Source organism: Kwoniella dendrophila, chromosome 11, assembly GCF_036810415.1.
Source record: "Kwoniella dendrophila CBS 6074 chromosome 11, complete sequence".
Lineage (NCBI taxonomy): Eukaryota > Fungi > Basidiomycota > Tremellomycetes > Tremellales > Cryptococcaceae > Kwoniella > Kwoniella dendrophila.
Genome location: NC_089486.1, coordinates 434,774 through 454,124, shown reverse-complemented (window position 1 = coordinate 454,124; position 19,351 = coordinate 434,774). Strand labels below are relative to the sequence as shown.

At 37.7% G+C, this 19,351-nt stretch overlaps 9 protein-coding genes across 9 annotated transcripts; 5 read left to right on the top strand and 4 right to left on the bottom strand.

The window, feature by feature from the left end:
- Positions 1 to 228: 228 nt before the first annotated feature.
- L201_007721 (uncharacterized protein) lies at positions 229 to 1,773 on the top strand (the record flags this gene model as incomplete). The annotated part of the gene is made up of 7 exons (XM_066223427.1): positions 229 to 386; positions 467 to 527; positions 618 to 753; positions 846 to 989; positions 1,091 to 1,391; positions 1,479 to 1,638; positions 1,702 to 1,773. The coding sequence occupies 7 exons, from the start codon at positions 229 to 231 to the stop codon at positions 1,771 to 1,773; spliced, it is 1,032 nt and encodes a 343-aa protein (XP_066079524.1).
- Positions 1,774 to 1,971: 198 nt separating this feature from the next.
- Positions 1,972 to 3,790, bottom strand: L201_007720 (uncharacterized protein; the record flags this gene model as incomplete). Its single annotated transcript, XM_066223426.1, has 2 exons — positions 1,972 to 2,870; positions 2,956 to 3,790. The coding sequence occupies 2 exons, from the start codon at positions 3,788 to 3,790 to the stop codon at positions 1,972 to 1,974; spliced, it is 1,734 nt and encodes a 577-aa protein (XP_066079523.1).
- Positions 3,791 to 4,236: 446 nt separating this feature from the next.
- On the bottom strand, positions 4,237 to 6,792 carry L201_007719 (ATP-dependent RNA helicase DRS1; the record flags this gene model as incomplete). Its single annotated transcript, XM_066223425.1, has 3 exons — positions 4,237 to 5,175; positions 5,246 to 6,526; positions 6,592 to 6,792. The coding sequence occupies 3 exons, from the start codon at positions 6,790 to 6,792 to the stop codon at positions 4,237 to 4,239; spliced, it is 2,421 nt and encodes an 806-aa protein (XP_066079522.1).
- Positions 6,793 to 7,161: 369 nt separating this feature from the next.
- On the top strand, positions 7,162 to 8,711 carry L201_007718 (uncharacterized protein; the record flags this gene model as incomplete). Its single annotated transcript, XM_066223424.1, has 5 exons — positions 7,162 to 7,325; positions 7,422 to 7,531; positions 7,593 to 7,691; positions 7,746 to 7,814; positions 7,873 to 8,711. 5 exons carry the CDS (start codon positions 7,162 to 7,164, stop codon positions 8,709 to 8,711), a joined length of 1,281 nt encoding a protein of 426 aa, XP_066079521.1.
- Positions 8,712 to 9,545: 834 nt separating this feature from the next.
- On the top strand, positions 9,546 to 10,805 carry L201_007717 (uncharacterized protein; the record flags this gene model as incomplete). Its single annotated transcript, XM_066223423.1, has 3 exons — positions 9,546 to 9,633; positions 9,756 to 9,936; positions 10,037 to 10,805. The coding sequence occupies 3 exons, from the start codon at positions 9,546 to 9,548 to the stop codon at positions 10,803 to 10,805; spliced, it is 1,038 nt and encodes a 345-aa protein (XP_066079520.1).
- Positions 10,806 to 11,068: 263 nt separating this feature from the next.
- L201_007716 (uncharacterized protein) lies at positions 11,069 to 12,598 on the bottom strand (the record flags this gene model as incomplete). Its single annotated transcript, XM_066223422.1, has 2 exons — positions 11,069 to 11,227; positions 11,312 to 12,598. 2 exons carry the CDS (start codon positions 12,596 to 12,598, stop codon positions 11,069 to 11,071), a joined length of 1,446 nt encoding a protein of 481 aa, XP_066079519.1.
- Positions 12,599 to 13,414: 816 nt separating this feature from the next.
- On the bottom strand, positions 13,415 to 15,267 carry L201_007715 (uncharacterized protein; the record flags this gene model as incomplete). The annotated part of the gene is made up of 9 exons (XM_066223421.1): positions 13,415 to 13,446; positions 13,642 to 13,674; positions 13,834 to 14,061; positions 14,181 to 14,259; positions 14,320 to 14,397; positions 14,465 to 14,518; positions 14,581 to 14,610; positions 14,900 to 14,940; positions 15,243 to 15,267. 9 exons carry the CDS (start codon positions 15,265 to 15,267, stop codon positions 13,415 to 13,417), a joined length of 600 nt encoding a protein of 199 aa, XP_066079518.1.
- Positions 15,268 to 15,711: 444 nt separating this feature from the next.
- Positions 15,712 to 17,397, top strand: L201_007714 (uncharacterized protein; the record flags this gene model as incomplete). Its single annotated transcript, XM_066223420.1, has 7 exons — positions 15,712 to 15,855; positions 15,967 to 16,185; positions 16,386 to 16,484; positions 16,547 to 16,734; positions 16,801 to 16,817; positions 16,884 to 16,997; positions 17,072 to 17,397. 7 exons carry the CDS (start codon positions 15,712 to 15,714, stop codon positions 17,395 to 17,397), a joined length of 1,107 nt encoding a protein of 368 aa, XP_066079517.1.
- A 741-nt stretch (positions 17,398 to 18,138) lies between these two features.
- Positions 18,139 to 19,309, top strand: L201_007713 (uncharacterized protein; the record flags this gene model as incomplete). Its single annotated transcript, XM_066223419.1, has 4 exons — positions 18,139 to 18,219; positions 18,331 to 18,419; positions 18,614 to 18,680; positions 19,103 to 19,309. The coding sequence occupies 4 exons, from the start codon at positions 18,139 to 18,141 to the stop codon at positions 19,307 to 19,309; spliced, it is 444 nt and encodes a 147-aa protein (XP_066079516.1).
- Between the last annotated feature and the right edge of the window lie 42 nt (positions 19,310 to 19,351).

Sequence of the window (19,351 nt, the reverse complement as noted above, 5' to 3'; positions counted from 1 at the left end):
AGCTTTCCAAGCACTACATAAGAGATTTTACTCTTTTCACAAAGGTATCTACTAGCTTTTGTCAATCAAGACATAGTTCATCTATAATAATAAGAAGTTCCAATACAATAGCGATCTATATAGCACAATACCCAAGTATATATATCGTCTATTCAGGGATATACAAGTCAAAATAGGAGGCATCTCATCCGCAATAACATCTGAACAACCATTAGAGAGCTCAATAATATGTCATCGACCACATCGAAACCGCTAGGAGGAGGCTCAACCAGTCTCAAAAATGCTTCATCTTCCGCATCAACCTCAGCAGTAAAGAAAGAAAAGATCCCTCTGTCGACACATTTATTAGCTGGGGGTGTAGCAGGTTTAGCAGAAGCCTTGGCGTGGTGAGTGTCCATTGTAATACGATAAATCTATATTCCATGAGAGAAATTTCAGAGCCAACCCTTTTCTAATCCCCCGTTAGTCATCCTCTTGATACTATAAAAGTCAGAATGCAATTGAGTAAATCGAGAAAATTGAAAGGGGTAAATATGATTTGATTTGATTTGCTTTGATCCTTATACTCAACGGCCTGTTATCCTCTCAGTTGCGCTAATCTACTCTAAAAATTATAGCTTAAACCATTAGGATTTTTCGCAACAGGTAGACAAATAGCAGCTAGAGAAACACCTTTAGGTTTATATAAAGGTTTAGGTGCTGTTATATCAGGTATCGTACCTAAGATGGCTATACGTTTTGCTTCTTTCGAAAGTAAGTGAATTTACCAGTACCGGATCAAAAATATCTACAGTGAATTGTCCTTACAAACCAAAGAGTCAAGCTAAATATCTTTCTTAAAATAGCTTATAAAGGATGGTTAACTGGACCAGATGGAAAGATAAATCCATCAGGTACATTCTTAGCTGGTTTAGGTGCTGGTGCAACTGAAGCTATAGCAGTTGTAACTCCTATGGAAGTTATAAAAATTAGATTACAAGCTCAGCAGCGTGAGTAAGAAATTCATCAACCATAAGGCAACAAAATAAGATGAGTGTGTGTCTGCACACTTTCGAGCTAACATTGGTCTCATTTCCACTTTGTTATATAGATTCTCTGGCTGATCCACTAGATATACCTCGATATAGAAATGCAGCTCATGCAGCATTTACGATAGTTCGAGAAGAAGGTTTATTAACTTTATATAGAGGAGTTTCATTAACAGCATTAAGACAAGCAACCAATCAAGGTGTAAATTTTACTGCATATCAACAATTTAAAAAATGGTCATTTGATTTTCAACCTCAATATAAAGAATCAGGTGTTTTACCTTCATGGCAAACTATGATTCTAGGTTTGGTTTCAGGTGCAATGGGTCCTTTCTCAAATGCTCCTATTGATACTATAAAAACGTACGTTACCTAGTACTCTGCATTTTTTTGGCCCCACCTATGACAACAACACAGCAGTAAGCTGACTGCAATATTTACCACAAATAGACGTATTCAGAAAGCTTCACATGTACCTGGTGAAACAGCAATGTCAAGACTTGTTAAAGTAACTTCTGACATGTTCAAGAATGAAGGTGCAAAAGCGTTCTATAAAGGTATTACACCTAGAGTGTTGAGAGTGGCTCCTGGGCAAGCTATCGTATTTACTGTGAGTTGTAGTGATACCATGTGGCAACCGGAAAACCTATGCTGAGACGGTGTGCTTTTTTAGGTCTATGAAAGAGTTAAGAAGATGATTGATTATGCTAAAGGAACCAATTTAGGTGCAGAGTTTGATGAGTAATTATAAGGAAGACACGTAACAGTTGATGAGATACATCGATGTTATTTCATATAGTTTGTTCACTGGTGGATATCCAGCAAAAAAGATATGCATATGTTATATAAAATTACAACAAGGTGATCACTTGATTACAACATATGTTGGGGCTATACAAAACACACAATGACCTTGTTTGTACGTTAAAGATTTCGACACTAATTAACCATTTTTGGACAATTCTTCCCATCTTCTTTGTTTAGCACGCATTTTCCAATCACCTCCCTCACCTCCTGAATGATTATCAATGGGTGCTTTACTATTTTGAGCACCTAAACCTTTTTTGGCATTTCTCATTTCAGTTAAAATAGGTTCTGATCTACCTTGATTTGATTTACCTAAACCTTGACCAGGTATCCAACCTTGATTTGCCATGATGTTAGAAGCGAACTTTGATGGTGTAGGGGATGGCAGTGGTGGAATTGATCTGGTGGTATAATGTTCATTTTGTTCGTAATTATTAAGTGTATCACTATTTCCCGAATTTACCTGTGAGTTATGTCCTGATCTCGGAATCTCTTCATTCTTCGTAGGATATAATTTCCTTCTCATTGCTGATCTATCTAAATATTCTCTTTTAGGTAAAAGACTTTCCTCATTAGCAGATAACGATTGACTTTTATTCATCAATGATTCTTTCAATAAAGCCATTTCTCTTTTCCTTTTTAATTCTCTATTTCGTTTCTTTTGCGTTGAATCCATTGCGTATATTATCTGTTCATGATTTCCATCCGACGCATTATTTGGTATATCTTTTTCAATTACACCACTTTTATTATTCGATATCATTGAGGAGGTGGTGGTGGTGGTGGATATGACTTCACCATTGTCTAAAGGTATTTCATTTGATCCATCTACTGAACATTTATCACATGGCCAAGATAAATGTATATGAACTGAAAATGTTGTTGTACCAATTTTGATTTCTGATAAATGATTAATCGGATAAGGTTTAGAAGAATGTTTAGGTTCTGATAATCTAGTCCACTTGGATTTCGTTTTTTGATCATCTTGATTATTAGTAGTAGGTTGTGTATGAAGGAAAGTACCATGCGTTGAGCCTTTCCGAATTAGGGGTAAATCAATGGGGACATCCATATTAGCTTACTTTAGTATTTATTTTTTAATTGAATGGGAATAGCTCACCCAAATCAACAATCCACCAGCTGTCTATCTCTTGATCATCTTCCCCATTCTTACGATCCATACGATCCAGTTCATCATAGTTGTCATCCTCACCATTTTTACCCCAATAAATTACAGTATGAGTTTTACTAACATTCATTTCTTTTAACCTTAATCTCGCTTGACCACCTTTTTCACATCTATCTCTACCAATTTGAATACCATTTTCTCTTGTATCTATTAAACCTACTTTTCCGATTTCCAAACATTCGGATTTAATCACTACTAATCTTAAGATGTTATTCGGTGTTTCCTTGATTATATCATTTTCATCATTTACTTGATTATGATTATCGATATCTTCTCCAGAAGGATAAGCGTATATTTCAGGATCATCGTATGTAGATGTATATGCAGGATGTTTTTCCAAGGTATCACTACTACTGATCTGATGAGTGATTCCACGTTGATGATTTTGATAGTATGAGGACAGTGATTTATCAGATTTAGAATTTGTTTTTGATTTTTCACGCTCAATCTCAATTTGAGCTAATTTTTCAGGTTCCATTAATCCTCCCCATCCCATATCATCTTCAATTTCACCTTCTTCCTTTTCATTCACATTATGAGTTCTTCTATTATTATGATCATTCGTCGTCGTCGTCGTCGTGATGATGTTTTTATTATTATGTGTCGAAGTTGAAGTTGAACCTGAATGAAATTCACTCGAAGGTATATAATTCCATTGTCCTGTTATTGGATCTGGTACAGCATAAGTATTTGATAATGGATGAAAATAAACTTTATGTAAATGATCATATGTCCATGTATCTTCTTGCGTCGTTGAGCTTGTCATTGTTCCATTCTATATGAGAAGATTTGATATGCAAAAGAAAGAGATGCGAATATTCGATTATCATATAGTGAATAATGAGGTTGTTAACATATTATTGTTCGGATCGAAGAAGCGAATGAACCGGAATCAAATGGTTCGTAAGAAAAGATAAGATAAAACATACGCATGATTGAAGCTGAGATAACTCAAAACGGGCGTTGTCACATTCGTATCATCGTATGTTCAGCACAGTTGTATGTGTAGAAAAGTAAAAACTGGATATGCTTATACGTGACTGACGAGAACAATTCGATGTCAGTTTCCGACCTTACAGCTTGATATCCTCTCAGCTTGATCCCCGCTCATATGGAATCTACAATCTGTCCTTGTTCCGAATGTATGAGTAGAAGTTGAAATGTGTAGGATTACATATGATACATGCATGATCCAGACTAGAGTAATACCATCTATTTACGACCTTTACCTTTTGCAGGTTTACCTTTTCCACCTGATTTACTTTTACCTTTTTTATCTAAATTGACTTTAGCAGGTTTTGCACGCATACCTTCATGTGATTTAGATGATGATTTATTATTATCATCAAAGGCAGATCTCTTTTTACCACCGCCACCAACTTTACCTGATTTCTTTGAAGAAGAAGAAGAAGTCGATTTAGGTTTAGGTAAGGATTCAGTAATTTTAACTGGTCTAGAAGCTTTTTTAGCATTTCTAATTGCTATTGAAGTTGATTTTGATGATTGTTGATCTGCTTGATCTTCTTCAATTGCCATTTTTCTTCTTTTTGCTTTTCTTGATAATCCATCATATTTACCTCTTTTAACTTCTTTTTTATCTTTTTTATCATCTTGTTTAGAGGAAGAATTAGGGAATGAACCTACATAGGCATCTTTAGAAACAGATTTTGAATTTTGTTTATCTTTTTCAGATTGAAACCAAGTTCTTGCAGGTCTTGAATAAATTTCATCTTGATGTTGAACCATATTTTCACCTTTTTTCAATTCCATATCAGCTTGTCTCATTAATTTTTCTTCTTTTTCTTCTTTTAAAACATCTTGAATTTCTTCTTTAATTTCATTTAATTTTTCAAACATTGAATTTATAGCTTCAATTGGAATTATACGATGTCTAATTTGTTCAGATTCAGACTGTTTAATCGCTAATTTTAACATTTTTCTATCTGATTCACCAACTAGAGAAATTGATCTACCTTTTCTACCTGCTCTTGCTGTTCTACCAACTCTATGTGTATATTGTGCTAATTGTCCAGGCATATCATAATTTATAACTGTTTCAACTCCTTTGATATCTAAACCTCTTGATGCTAAGTCTGTGGCTAATAAATAATCAACTGTTCCAGCTTTGAAATCATTAAGTGCTTGTAAACGCTAAAAAGAAAGAATTTCGTCAAATTAGCTGTTATCTTGGTCATTCAAAGTAAACTCGAACCGAACTTACCTGTTCTTGTGTTAAATTACCATGTAATTCAGCGGCTTTTAATCCGTTCAAACCAAATACTATTCTCATTTGATGTGCTAAGGCCTTACTTCTAAAGAAGATGATACATTTTTCCCTTACTGTTCTTTTACATAAAGCTAATAAACTTGGTGATCTAGTATCGTCTGATTTGATTCTTACGAATTCTTGTATTAAACCTTTTGCTGTATTTCTTTTTGGATCAACGAAAACTCTGATTGGTTTATCTAAAGATAATTTAACTAATTCATCAACTGAATCAGTCATTGTTGCAGAGAATAACATAGTTTGTCTTGATCTTGGACATGATTTTATGATTTCTTCCAATTCATCTGTAAAACCAGCTTCTAACATTCTATCAGCTTCATCAATAACTAAAACATCTAATGCTGATAAAGTGAATGAAGGTGTATTTGTTAAATGATCAATTAATCTACCTGGTGTAGCAATTAAAACATCAGGTAAAGTTCTTAAAGTATGTGCTTGTGCATTTAATGATAATCCACCAACTAATAATGCAAATCTAATATCTAATCCACCTTTTTCAGTCAATGCTTTACCAACAGATTCACATTGTACAGCTAATTCTCTTGTAGGACATAGAATTAATACTCTACATGCTTGTCCACCTTTACCTCTATCTCTATAACACAATCTTTCTAATAATGGAATCATGAATGCTGCTGTTTTACCTGAACCTGTAACGGCAGAACCTAAAATATCCCTTCCTTGCAATGCTAACGGTATAGCTCTAGCTTGAATTGGTGTGGGTTGTGTAAGTTGTAAAGAAGTCAAAGCTCTTAGTAATGGTCGAGAGAGGTTCATAGCTGCGAATGAAGAAGGTAATGTTGGATCGTCTGTAATAGTTGGATCTTTAGAGAAGAATGCTTCTTTTCTTGCTAATTCTGCTGCTGTTTCTTCATCTTCATCATCGTCAGAGGATTCAGTGCCTTCCGCATCATCGTCATCATCTTCTTCTTGCTCTTGGTCTTCCTCCTCGTCCTCTTCTTCATCTTCGTCATCTTCTTCTTCTGAACCGCTTTCAACGTCTGATCCATCAACGGACATTTCATCATCTTCTTCACTTCCAGATAGATCGACTTGAGAATCATCTTCTTCCATATCGTCATCTTCTTCCTCATCATCGGATTCTTCCTGTTCTTCTTCTTCTTCTATAGCAGCCTTTCTTTTTCGTTTACGATCACTATATGATTCTAATGGTTTTCCACGACGTCTTTCGATAATATCATCTACATTGATTGGCTGGTGACATATACGTTATTATCAGCTTTGCACTGATTTTTCTGGTTAAATATTGCTTAGCTCACCTCTGTGCCATTCTTTAATCCCTTCACTTCATCTCCACCCCATAGATCCAGTCCAGTCTCTCGTCCACCAGCAAAATCAAATTCGAAATCTGGATCTAAATCATCATTCTTTACTGGTGTTTTACCTTTTGATACACTTGATTCACCATAGTTGGGGGTTTCGTCATCTGAGTCTATCGTTGTTATAAAATCGTTGGCCATGTTGTTTGGTGTTTTTACCTATTTGAAAGGTATTAAATGCGTTGTGTCGAAGATAATCAGTAAATGAACAAAAGCGATAAAATACCTCTCTGAATTGGACTAACAATTCAACAGAAATCTGTACGATGTATGGCATGGTGAAGCATTCTGAAAAATCAATTGGATCACGTGATTTTGGTGCCTGAGAAATATAGCTGACATGAACTTAAACGTTGTCATTTCTGTTGTTGCCACCATAACAACTCATAAAATCATGGGATTTCCTCCTTTATTCTGTCAAATACAAAAGATAAAAGCCCACCTGTCAACAGATATAAGCCATAAGTTCAATCGGATTACAGGAATCCGGAAAGCTCAAGTCTTCTCTATATGCCAGCACAAGCATCCTCTTCCGCTACGGCGAGGAACAAGCTTGTCATAAGGCGACTTCCACCTACTTTACCTGAAGAACTTTTCTGGAAATCCGTCTCAACGTGGATAAATGATAAAACTTGTTTATGGAAAAGATTTATAAAAGGCAGAATAGGTGATGGGTGAGTATATTACTGCTTGACAATAACCTCACTTATGTATACAATTGTTATATATGGCATGCTTATATCCTTATGCTCTTTCCTCTATATGTATAGCTATGATGCTCATCCGGTACATTCGAGAGCATATGTGCTCATGTCTAGCCCTGAAGCGTTAGTAGAGTTCGTAAGAGGTTTTGACGGCCATGTGTTCAAAGCTAAATCAGGTAAGCTGTCTGTTACATCCGACCACACTTTGAAGTGACTAGCTAACGCACCAACTCATAGGTGCCGAGTATCAAGCTGTAATCGAATTTGCACCAATACAGAAAACACCTTACAAAGCTAAAGTGAAGGTGGACGCCAGACAAGGCACGATCGATGATGGTAAGCTACGCAATAATTGTATAATGAGTATAGCTAAACAGTATACTTGTTCAGACCCCGATTATCTCTCATATCTAGAAAGTCTTAAAGCAGAACCTGTTAAACCTGTTCTCGAAGTTACTGGTAAGAATCGCTATTACATTCCACTTGTAAGCTGAGCTAATTACATGACCCATAATAGCTACTCAACCTCAACCTACTACCACTCCATTGTTAGATCACCTTAGAACTCAAGGTAAAAACAAAAAATCCAAATCATCTAAATCGGCTGCTTCATCTTCGTCTGCCAACGAATCAACTCGTCGTGCAGCAGCATTAGCGAGTGTTACAGCAGCTGCTACAAAGAGAGCTGGTCAAGCTGGTTCTGGTCCTGTCATGGTCGCTGGAAAGGGAAGAGAAGTTCATATTGCTTCGTCTATACCTGAAACTACTACACCTGAACAGAATGAAGGAGGAGAAGCTAAGAAGAAAGGTAGAAATAGAAAAAAGGGAAAGAAAGAAGGTGAATCAGCCGACGCTAAAGCAGATAATAAACAACCTACCTTACAACCTCAATCGAAACCTCAAGCAAATCAAGGTCAGATACCTCAACCGAAAGCTAAAAAGCAACCTGGAGGTAAACAAATCCAAATCCTCAAGCCAGATGGAGGGCGATCGACCCCAGAAGGAAACACCAAGACCGCTGAGACTGCTTCAAACTCTAGACCTGAGAAATCCAGCAAAGGCGGTAAAGGTGGTCCAGCTCCATCGGGTGAAGCGAACGGTGAAACCAACAGCAAAGCAACGGACGGTGCTGGAAGGGGTGGTGCACGAGCTGGTAGAGGAGGTAGGGGTGGAGGTAAAGAGAGAACCGGTAAAGCACAAGTTATGGAAATCCTTACTAGAAATTCAGCTGGAGCCGGTGCTCCTACGAAGGGAGGTAAAGGAGGTGCTACAGCTGGAAATACAAATGGAAGTGGTCGAGGTGGACCTGTTCAATCGGATGCTGGTGCTTCTAGAGCAAGAATTGATGTACCATAACCTCCCAATAATGGCTAGAACATCTTATAAACTAGATTGTTCTACTTGTTTATCGTCGTGATATTACACACGGAGTCGGCTTGTGAGCTCCCCATATGTGAGCTATACGGACCTAGATATCCTGGATCTCATGCCGGCCGAGATAAGTATATTAGTCAGGTGAGGACCATGATATCTAGCTAGCGTCATATGATAATCAACCTGTCTGTGTGAAGTAATAAATTTCGTATTATATCTCGTTATATCTCATATAAAACGTAGAATATATACAAATGAATTTAAATACAAATCACGCACGCTCAATATGGTTATACTTTCAAATCTCTTTGCTATAGAATTACAAATTAGGGTCCGATCAAACACAATCATATGACCTAGATAAAATCACAAGTCAAGTTGACATCTCGACTCGGACGATTACCATAAGCCTATGCATAGAGAGTTTCGCTGGGAACAGCACAAGAAAAACAACCGAGTCTCGTAAGGAAGCGAGCGCATTTATGTCCCGACTGGGTTTCATGCAGTTGAAGATAGCTAAGCAAAGGTAACAAAAAGGTAACTCGATGTATTCAGGAACGATAGTAAGACCAAAATACCAAAATACCGCCGGGCCGTTTCTGTCCGGTGAATTCAGCTTGTACGGTAGATCTACGGACCGAGTTCACTCACTTTGACTATAGGTGGATTCTCTAAACCTATAAGATGGATACTATATCTAGTACCCACCTTGTAGTAATCGGTATTTCTTATATGTTTATTCTGATTTTTTATATTGTTTCTACCTTTTACTTTACAAAATTCACCATACAAAGATAATAATAGACGAACAACAAAATGGCTGCTACAAACGGACACTCTAGATCTCTTAAACCAGGTGTATGGGCACCTATCCCTACTTTCTTCGATGAAGAGGAGAACCTTGGTAAGCTTTGATATCCTATTATTTATTGATACCTTTCAAAAGGTCTCTCAAGGAATTCAGAGAATCAGCCTTGATCTCTTTTCTTTGATCCCTTTATAATGCTAATGAAAACTCTGATATAGATATCGAAACCTTCAGAAAACATGTTGTCAAACTTGCTAAAGTCGGTATGCAACCTGTTGTCTGTGGTTCAATGGGTGAAGCATTCCATTTAACCGATGATGAAAGATTTACTCTTTTCAAAGAATCTAGAAAAGCTTTAGATGAAGCTGGTTTACATGATACCGTCATTATTGCTGGAACGTAAGTCGTTTAATTAGATTGGGACTCGCACTCGTTGCCGCTCCAAGCGAATACAATCATCTCGTTCTTCTAACTAACATTGTATGTGAATCATATACAGCGGTGGTAACTCTACTCGACAAACAATTAGATTATCAAAACTTGCTGCTGAAGCAGGAGCAGATGTAGTCATTGTAATTCCACCTGGATATTACGCAGGAGCTTTACAAAAACCAGCATTAAAACAATTTTTCTTAGATGTACAAGAAGCTTCACCAATTCCAGTTATGATTTACAATTTCCCTGGTGCAGCAGGTGGAATTGATATGGATTCAGATTTAATAAATTCAATTGCTGAAGAAGGATCAAATATTTGTGGATGTAAATTAACTTGTGGTGCTGTAGGTAAATTAACTAGAATTACAGGTAAAACAACTTCATCGAAATTTTCAGATTCAACACCTAGAAAATCATTACAAATTGCACCTGAATTTTTAACTTTAGGTGGATTTGCTGATTTTTTAGCTCCAGCTATTTTAGGTGGTAGAGGTCATGGTGCTATAATGGGTTTAGGTAATATTTATCCAAGATCTTTAGTTAAATTATTTGAATTATCTTATAAAGTCGTAAAATCTGATAAACCTTCACAAGAAGATATTCAAAAAGCTTGGGAATTACAAGACCTAGTTTCTGAAGCTGATGCTTCTTTCACAAGAGGTGGTATTGCAGGAACTAAATATTACTTGGAAAAAAATAGTGGTCATCCAAATAGAAGAATGAGAAGACCAATTTTAGATTATACAAATGAACAAGGTTCTTCATTAGAAAAAGAAGATGGTGTAACTGGTTTGATGGCATATGAAAAGGCTTTAGAAAAGGGAAGTCAATAAGCAGAGTTGTCTATTGTAATCCATAGCTAGAATGGAATCTTCATATCATTGGGTAATTTGTTTTTGTATATGTAGGCATTCTTTCGATATCAAAATACATGTATACGATGATATCAGTATCACAAACAGTATATTCATCTCGCATGTTCGATTATCATTGTTGTTCGCAATCACTGATCTCAGATTGCCATTTGACTCAGTCGAGCAGGTGGATATAATAGCATCAAGATAAAGTACATGCAAAACTATCAGCTGTGGGAAACCTATGGAACAACACTCTGACGATCCTTATATATCACATATAACGATTCAGTTGGACTTCTATAATCTGGTGATTTCTTTTCATGGTTCATTTGACTTAAAGATATGAATCTTGGCGTACGTTCTGCTTCCTGTACGGGTAAAACATATGGCAAGGAATTCTGTTGAAACCGAAAAACATCTAATTTGTCAGTACAATATTTATTTATTTCATTCAATGTGAAAAGCATAGAAACACAACTGACTCTTTTTGGTGAATCTGATTCCGAATCAATTTTTTGCTGAACAACATCAACAATATCATCTCCACTAATCTTTGCTAAATCTCTTCCTGAACCAGTCAATAATCTACCTGGATAAGCATCAACAGCAACCGCTGATCTACTTGATGAAGCAGGTAAATAAGTTGTTGTGGCTAATCCGATCTCCGGATCGCTGGTGTTAGCCTGTGCTTGAGGTGTCGGTGGTAATGGAGGTAAAGGTATATTTGATGGTGGTTCTGGGAAATAATTTATTGTTGAATTTCTTTTATTTAAGTTATATGTTGAAGACGATAATCTATTGTTGTTGTTGTCTTGAACCTCTTCTAATATGGTCTCAATCTGGGTATTCTTGTTAACATACGATTGATTATAATCGTATACCTGAGGAGGTATTTGATAGGCTTGTGTCTGTTGTAGAGAATATGTTTGAGTAGGTTTCGGAAAAGTTAATGTTCCCAATATAGAATCATGTTTTTCTTGTTTAATTATGTCTGCTTTTTCATTTTGATGGTCTTGGAAAACGGTGGCAGTAGGTGAAGGTGATGTTGAAGATGATTTTGAAAATTCATTATTATTTATTATTTCTTCATTCAATTTAATCCAACTTCTTCTTTGAGTTGAATTAGTTAAAGCTTTTGATATACTTAATCTTTTTTCTTGTACATTATTTTCTAAATCTTCTAAATGATTATTTATGATTTTACGTGTTCTAGATTTTTTAAAATACCATAATCCTATAGCTAAAATTGATAAACAAAGTAAAATCAATATGACAATTAAAGTTGTATGATTATATTGCATTGTTGTTGAAGATGACTTGTTATTGCTCGGTGAAGCTTCTTCATTTCCGTTTGCGGCTAGAGATATTTCTGGATTTGAAAATGGTATTGAAGACGATGAAGTTACAGTGCTTGATGCAGATAGTCCTGAATTCAACGTAGTAGCATTGGGTATTATTGGATTTGCAGGTCTAGTAATCATCATATCTTGATTTTTTGTTGAATCTACATCAATGTTACCGATCATTGAACTGATAGATGAAGGTACGACTGTTATTCCAGCTGCTTTCATCATTGTAGGTGATGACATATCAATATCACCTGTGTTGATAGTAGGTGTTGGAGATATGATATTTGCACCTTGTGTCAAAGTATATGTAAATAATCCTTCTTGGTATATTGGATCATTATTGAGATATTGGGCGTTTAAAGCGCTGTTACCCTCTGGAGGTGTCACAATAGCATTTTGAGGCTCGAATACGAATATCATTTTGTTGGTTCTGATTGATTTGATACAACTTGTGTTCTATCTACAAAGACATGTAACGAACCAGTCCTGCTGGTAGGTTAAATTGATTTACTATGAATTAGTAACGATGTAAGTGGAATTCAACAGTGAGAGAGAAAAACATCCAATCTCTTGATATCAATAGGGGATGATAATTGTTATCAATTGCTTCATGTATGTGCACGCTACACTTTCACCAATGCACATTGCCTAGTTTGTTTGCAAAACAATTGAAACAAGCGAAACCCCAGAACAGGCATAATTGAAACTTTAAGAAACCAGAACTGACATACCGCCACTCTCGTTGCTTGCCATACAGTAACAGATACTTCCAATTCAGTAGAACAAACTACAATCTGAATGGGAATTGCTTAACTTTACATACGTATTTTTTTCAAATTCGATAGCCCGTTCAAGCAATTTTTCATTGTGCCTCGTCGCCATGATTCAGCAAACTGTACGCACACATATTGGAAGTATGATCTCGTCTTAAACTTCGCCCACTTGCAAACAATCCAAGCTTATGCTCAAGTACCGAAGTCCGTCAGTTCTATATTGTGAATCAACCTGTATAAAGCGTCAGATCGCACGATACACAGAAACAACGAAATAAGAGAAATTTGGATTCATTCATTGTTATGTAAATATAGAAAAGATTTTATAGGTTAAGGCTTAAACTCCTCGATGGATGAGGGGCGGGCAGAGAAAACGAAAAGTGAATATCTAAATAACCAATTCGGAATCAGCTCAGTAATCTTCATTTACGTTTGTCGAACGATTGTAAACTCACCATTCGCTTTAGTATTGACCTCCGTAACCACCTTGGTTAGCTAAAGACGAAAGATATATTATAGTTAGCATCCTGTTTGGGATGGTACCATTCGACTATCAGAGTCTCAAGAGTTGTACTACGACCGTATCATCCTGAGCATACACAGTAAGATCACGCCGCTGTGAAAGGAACGAAGCGCAACAATCGACAAAGCGAGACACAGAAGGGAAACCAGACTAATAACAATACTTACCACCTTGATCACCACCGTAACCACCTTGGCCGTCTGCGAGAAATAGGAAACATACAAGATCAGGAATACAGTCCAAAACCATACAAAAGGGAGAAAATAGCGAATTGGAATACACTTTAACACGCCGCACCAAACATAACGGACGACAAAAGATCTCAAATCAACCGGGAAGGAGTGAATTGTATAACTTACAACCTTGTTGACCACCGTAACCACCTTGGGCACCACCTTGGTAACCACCTTGACCACCTTGGTAGCCACCACTTTGTTGTTGACCGTAACCACCTTGTCCACCGTATCCACCTTGGCCACCTTGGTAACCACCTTGTTGTTGACCGTAGCCACCTTGGCCACCGTAACCACCTTGACCACCACCGTAACCACCTTGACCACCTCCGTAGCCGCCTTGGCCACCACCGTCTAGGAAAGAAGACCGAGTTTTATCAGCATACGCAGAATGGAGGCCATCACACAAGAGTATGATTCTCAAAATCTGCGTCATAGAATAACGGGTCAGATGTGAATCTGTAAATACTCACAACCGGAGTTGTAACCACCACCGTAGCCACCACCACCACCACCACCACCACCTGAACCTCGGGAGTTGGCGAGGTTGACCTGTAATGAATAAATGAGCTATCTCACTCTTCCCTCTTGGTTGACGATATGACAACGTACTCTAACTCGTCGACCGTCGAGTTCTTGGTCGTTCATTGAACTGATAGCAGCTTCAGCTTCAGATGGGTTGTTGTAGGTCTATATTGTATCGCAGTCAGTACTTGATTAATCGTGATGATGCCAAGGGAAGGGGCTTATTACGCACTACGAAACCGAAACCTCTTGATCGACCGGTTTCTCGGTCTTTCATGACGATACACTATTGGAGGGCAAATCAGAGGATGTTCCTGTTCTTTAAAGTCGCAGGATAGAAACACTAACATCAACAACTTGACCGAAAGCAGAGAAAGCCTGTTAGTCCAAGAGACAGGTTGAAAGGACGAGTACCGAAGTTGTCAGATAAGTGATACACGTTGGAAAGACCACAGCGAGAACCGTTTGAGTTGAAATGATTGGAGTATTGACAAGGACCATGTTTAAGCGATAGAAGAGAGACCATGACCAGACGAGACCAAACGAGATTCACAATGGATAAACCGGGAACCGAGACGGTAAAGTCAACAACGAGAAGTAGATCGAGATATATATCAATAACATAAGCATCACACAGATCACAGAGAGAAAAACGAAACAAGCGAACCTCGAGCAAGACTTGATCATTGGTGTTCCAAGAGAGATTGCCTATTAATCACAAGTGACCAAACAAAAAACAAACACATCAACGAAACCGATCTCGATCCAAAACAAACCATAATCCATAATATGTTGCATGTCATCAAACGACGAATCTAATAGAAGCCGAAGACATCTATAGACGATATAGCTAAAGAAGGAATCATTGGATCGAAATGAACCGAAAGAACGTTGTCTCGTGGTTGATTGGATCGAAAACGCTGATGAGATCGTTCTTTCTTCTTCTTCCTCCTCCTTCTTTTTGCTGAACAGATGTGATGATAGTGGAAATTTGGTGAATCCTGACATACCGACGTAAACTTTAGCAGAAGCCATTTTGAATGATATCTATTTGATTTACTTGATAAGTAAGAATAATAGATAAAAAAAAGTGATTAACAGGAAAGACGAAGAAAGAAAGAAGGAGGGGATAAAGGAAAGAAGATGTATGTTTGGTGATTAGTTGATCAGGTGGGAAAAGAGTAGTATTGCAGTGTAGGTAGTCGTGTCAACTGTATCAAAGTTGAGGTATGTTAGCGAGATATCACGTAGTAAGCGGGGCCTATGGTAATAATTACCATGATAGGAAATTGAAGATCTGATCGTTATTATCTTTTTCTAGAATCCCGGTTAAGCGATCGATTGTGGCACTTTCTGGAATAACGCGTAAAGCGCGTACGTCATATCTGTTGTTGTCTCTACTAAAAGTAGTCATATTCGAATAATCTATACCGAAGTCATTGTGAATTGTTTCAGTAGGTATAGTTCAAAAGCGTCAATATGTCGAACAAAGCTGGACCCTCGACAATATCTCAAGGTAGTCTACTAGATTTGAGAGCTATAACAGCTGAGCATGTAGATAAATTCGCGAAAGAAGGTCGTAAAGCTGTAAAAGGTCAACCAAGAAATCGAAATTTAGAAAAGGTTAGCGTCCCATTCTTCATCGACCTCCACTTTTCATGTCCACTTTTGACGCAGTTTCACAATAAGCTGTACTAAGCTGAAATAGGAAAACGATATTATAATTTTATATAGAGTAAAGATCCATTTGATCGACCTTCACCCGGATTAGTCAAACGATTAGCAGCAGAAGCTAGAAATGATGCAAAGTCACGTCGATTCGCTCAAGAAGATGGTCCGAGTGAAGAACAAAGACAGCAAATCTTAAAGGCTAAAGCAAAGAAATATCAAGCTATAAGAAAAGGTGATTTCTCAGGTATGAGTCAGAAGGAAATGGAAGAAGCTGTGATAGATGTGAGTGCTTCGTCATTGTTCTTTCCCGTCCACAAGCTGTACCGCAAGTATACATACTTCGAACGAAATCTGTCGTAGTAGCCATGCAATTCCTTGATTGGTGTTTGTTTAGCTGTAACACTCAAAGACTACTCTCTGTATTTCTAGATCATGTTCGCTTATCTGATATTCAAAGCGGCTAGCTAATTTACATGTTTCAGTTCGAGCGAAAAATGGAAGAAGACGGTTACTCGTCGCATTCATCTGACGAAGATGAGTCTGCTAGACCAGCTCGACCTAAATGGCATGACGACAATGAGGTGAGCTTTCAGCTAGGTCACTATATGATGTGACCAAGCCATAAGCTCATCAATGTTTGTAGGCGAGGAACGATGACGAAGGTGATCTAGCGAAAATTGAATACGTTGACGAGATGGGTCGAACGAGAATTGGTACGCGCAGAGAAGCTCGGGAGGCTGAGAAGGAGAAATCTCAGAGCAGACACGGTCAAGGACATGATGTCGAAGGTATTGAAAGTGGACAAGAGGGTTCTGCTTATGCCGAAGTACTGTAAGCTAGATTTCCCTTTGAATTGTTGGCCCAGAGCTGATCAATCTACTGTGTGAATGTATTCAGGCAGTCCAACGTTATCCGTAAGTCACAAGCATAAGACTTACAAGATCAGTTAGGACTAAGCTGACTGGTATACATTGATATAGATGGAGAACAGAATTTCTTCCCTGTATATGAGCCTGATCCCGATGCCCTAAAGAAGAAATATCGTGAAGCTGAAGACGAAGCTAGAGCACATCATTATGATTCCACTAAAGAAGGTTTGTCTTTGCTATTTTCTCTGTCGCCCTTTGTTTTGAGAGATTAGCTAACAGAACGTGAATGATTATGATAGTTCGGGTAAAAGGAGCAGGTCAATATCAATTTTCTTTAGATGAAGAAGAACGTGCAAAACAAATGGAATCTTTAGCATCACAACGTAAGGAAACAGAAATAGCTCGTGAGCAGGTACAACAACGACCAGGTCTATCAGCCGCACAAGAAGCTAGAAAGAGGAAAGCAGATGAAAGGAAAGCTTTGATAGAAGCTAAAAGATCAAAATTATTAGGTGGTGAGAAAGAAGTTGAACGTTTAAAAGAAGACAAGAAGAAGAAGGAGGCAGATGATTTCTTAAAAGGTTTAGAAAATGAATTAGGTGGTATCAAGCGTGAAGCTGAGTGACATCGCCGTAGATATGGTGTTAATTGACACACAATGTAATCTGAAACGTCTGGGTATACTGGATGACCTAAAATCGACAACCATAAATCTTAACATAGTTAGACTGTTGTATGCATATAAGCTTTCCATTTAATCCAGCTCGTTCAGCGAAGGGCATGTACGAGGATCTTACCGTGCTTATCGGTGTTAAGTTCTCTGCTTGCTTAACCCCGATAGTCACTCGAGTCGTCGGTGGGTCCCGCTTCTTTAGGTCTGTGGCAGATGCTTCTTACCCTTGTCCTCACGTTTTACTGTATTACTGCTTTGATGCATTGACCGATTCTTCCTCTTGCTGGATGCTTGCTTAGTGCTTACTCTCTCTCCTTACTGCCTCACTCTTACTGTCTGTCGTTACTTGCTTGCTGCTGCTACGCCTGTCTCCTAGCCTGCTGTATACACCGGTTGTAAGCTACCAGACAACCTCTGTCGAATATCATCAAATATAGTAAAATTCAAGTAATTTAGCTGTTACTCAGACTTCAAAAAAACTAACCTTTTTCAAATCCAGCAACGTGAGTATATACAGCACTTTCAGCTATCAGGACGAGAACATACCGATCAATCAACACTTAGAGCAGAAATCATACACTATAGAAGGTTATTGTCGGAAGGAGAAGGAAGGATTGAATCAACGACGATGAATATAAAAGAAGGATTTTTGCTGACTGGATAATCATAAATAACAATATAATATAATATAGAATGCGAGTCGACAGGTGTGATTTCTCTGGATACAAGGTCTACCCTTCAAGGGGAAAGGTCTACGTTAGAGGTGACTCAAAGGTGAGTAATGGTGTTTTCTTATATCAACGTTAGATCTAATAACTAGTGATCCATGTTGATTTACTTTGTGGAACGTATGAACTGATTCAATTATCATATTTGATTATATAGACCTTCCGATTCCTTAACCACAAATCCGAATCTCTCTTCTTACAAAGAAAGAACCCCCGAAAAATCGCTTGGACTCAAGTATACCGACGGTGTGTAGATTTTCTTTATGGATAGATTGTTTGGTTTCAATGGGAAAGAAGTGCTGATATCATGTCGTTTCCTTCCTCCTTTCTTTCTTTGTATCTACCTGGCCAATATCAAAAATCAATCAAATCAATGATATGCTTCAATTATATTTCTGAATTATCAACAATTACGCTGGAATACCATAAAACAACAATAGAATGCACAAGAAAGGTATCACTGAAGAAGTTGCCAAGAAGAGATCAAGAAAGAACGTAAAAGTTCAAGTGGGTATCATTACATTTCGTTTGTCAGAATCAGAATTTAGGAAAGGATAGATTCGAGGTTGCTCATCAAAGAAGAAAAACCGGATATACAAGGGAGCCAGGGAAGAGTCCTATAAATTTATGAGGAGTCGAAAGGAATAGAATAAAGCGGATGTAGGGTTGGAAGTGGTGAAATCAATCAGTGACCAGGAGAAATGCGTCGGATCACTCGTTGGTCATAGCATTATCTACCATGATGACGAATTGAGATTACGGCCCAGGCAATCAAGCCTTAAGCAGTTGGAGACTCAGGAATATAACAGATAAAAGAGGGGAGAACTGAAATTTGGAATGGGATGGATATCAATCTTGTTATTGGAATATATAATGCTAACTATGTGGAATATATAATGCTAACTATGTCACTTTTTCCCCTTAAACAGAGAGGTATCGTCGGTGCTGATCTCGCCTCAATTCTCGCCAAGAGAACCGCCAAACCTGAAGTTAGAGCTGCTGCTCGAGCTGCTGCCATCACCAAAGCTAAAACTGAAAAACGTGATAAAGAAGCTTCAAAAGCTGCTACCAGAGGTCAATCAAACGTACCTAAAGTTTCAAAACAAGCTATGAAAGGTGGTAAAGGTGGTCGATAAATCAATTAAATCTTTTGGAAAGTCTAGTTTAGTCTGTCTTTA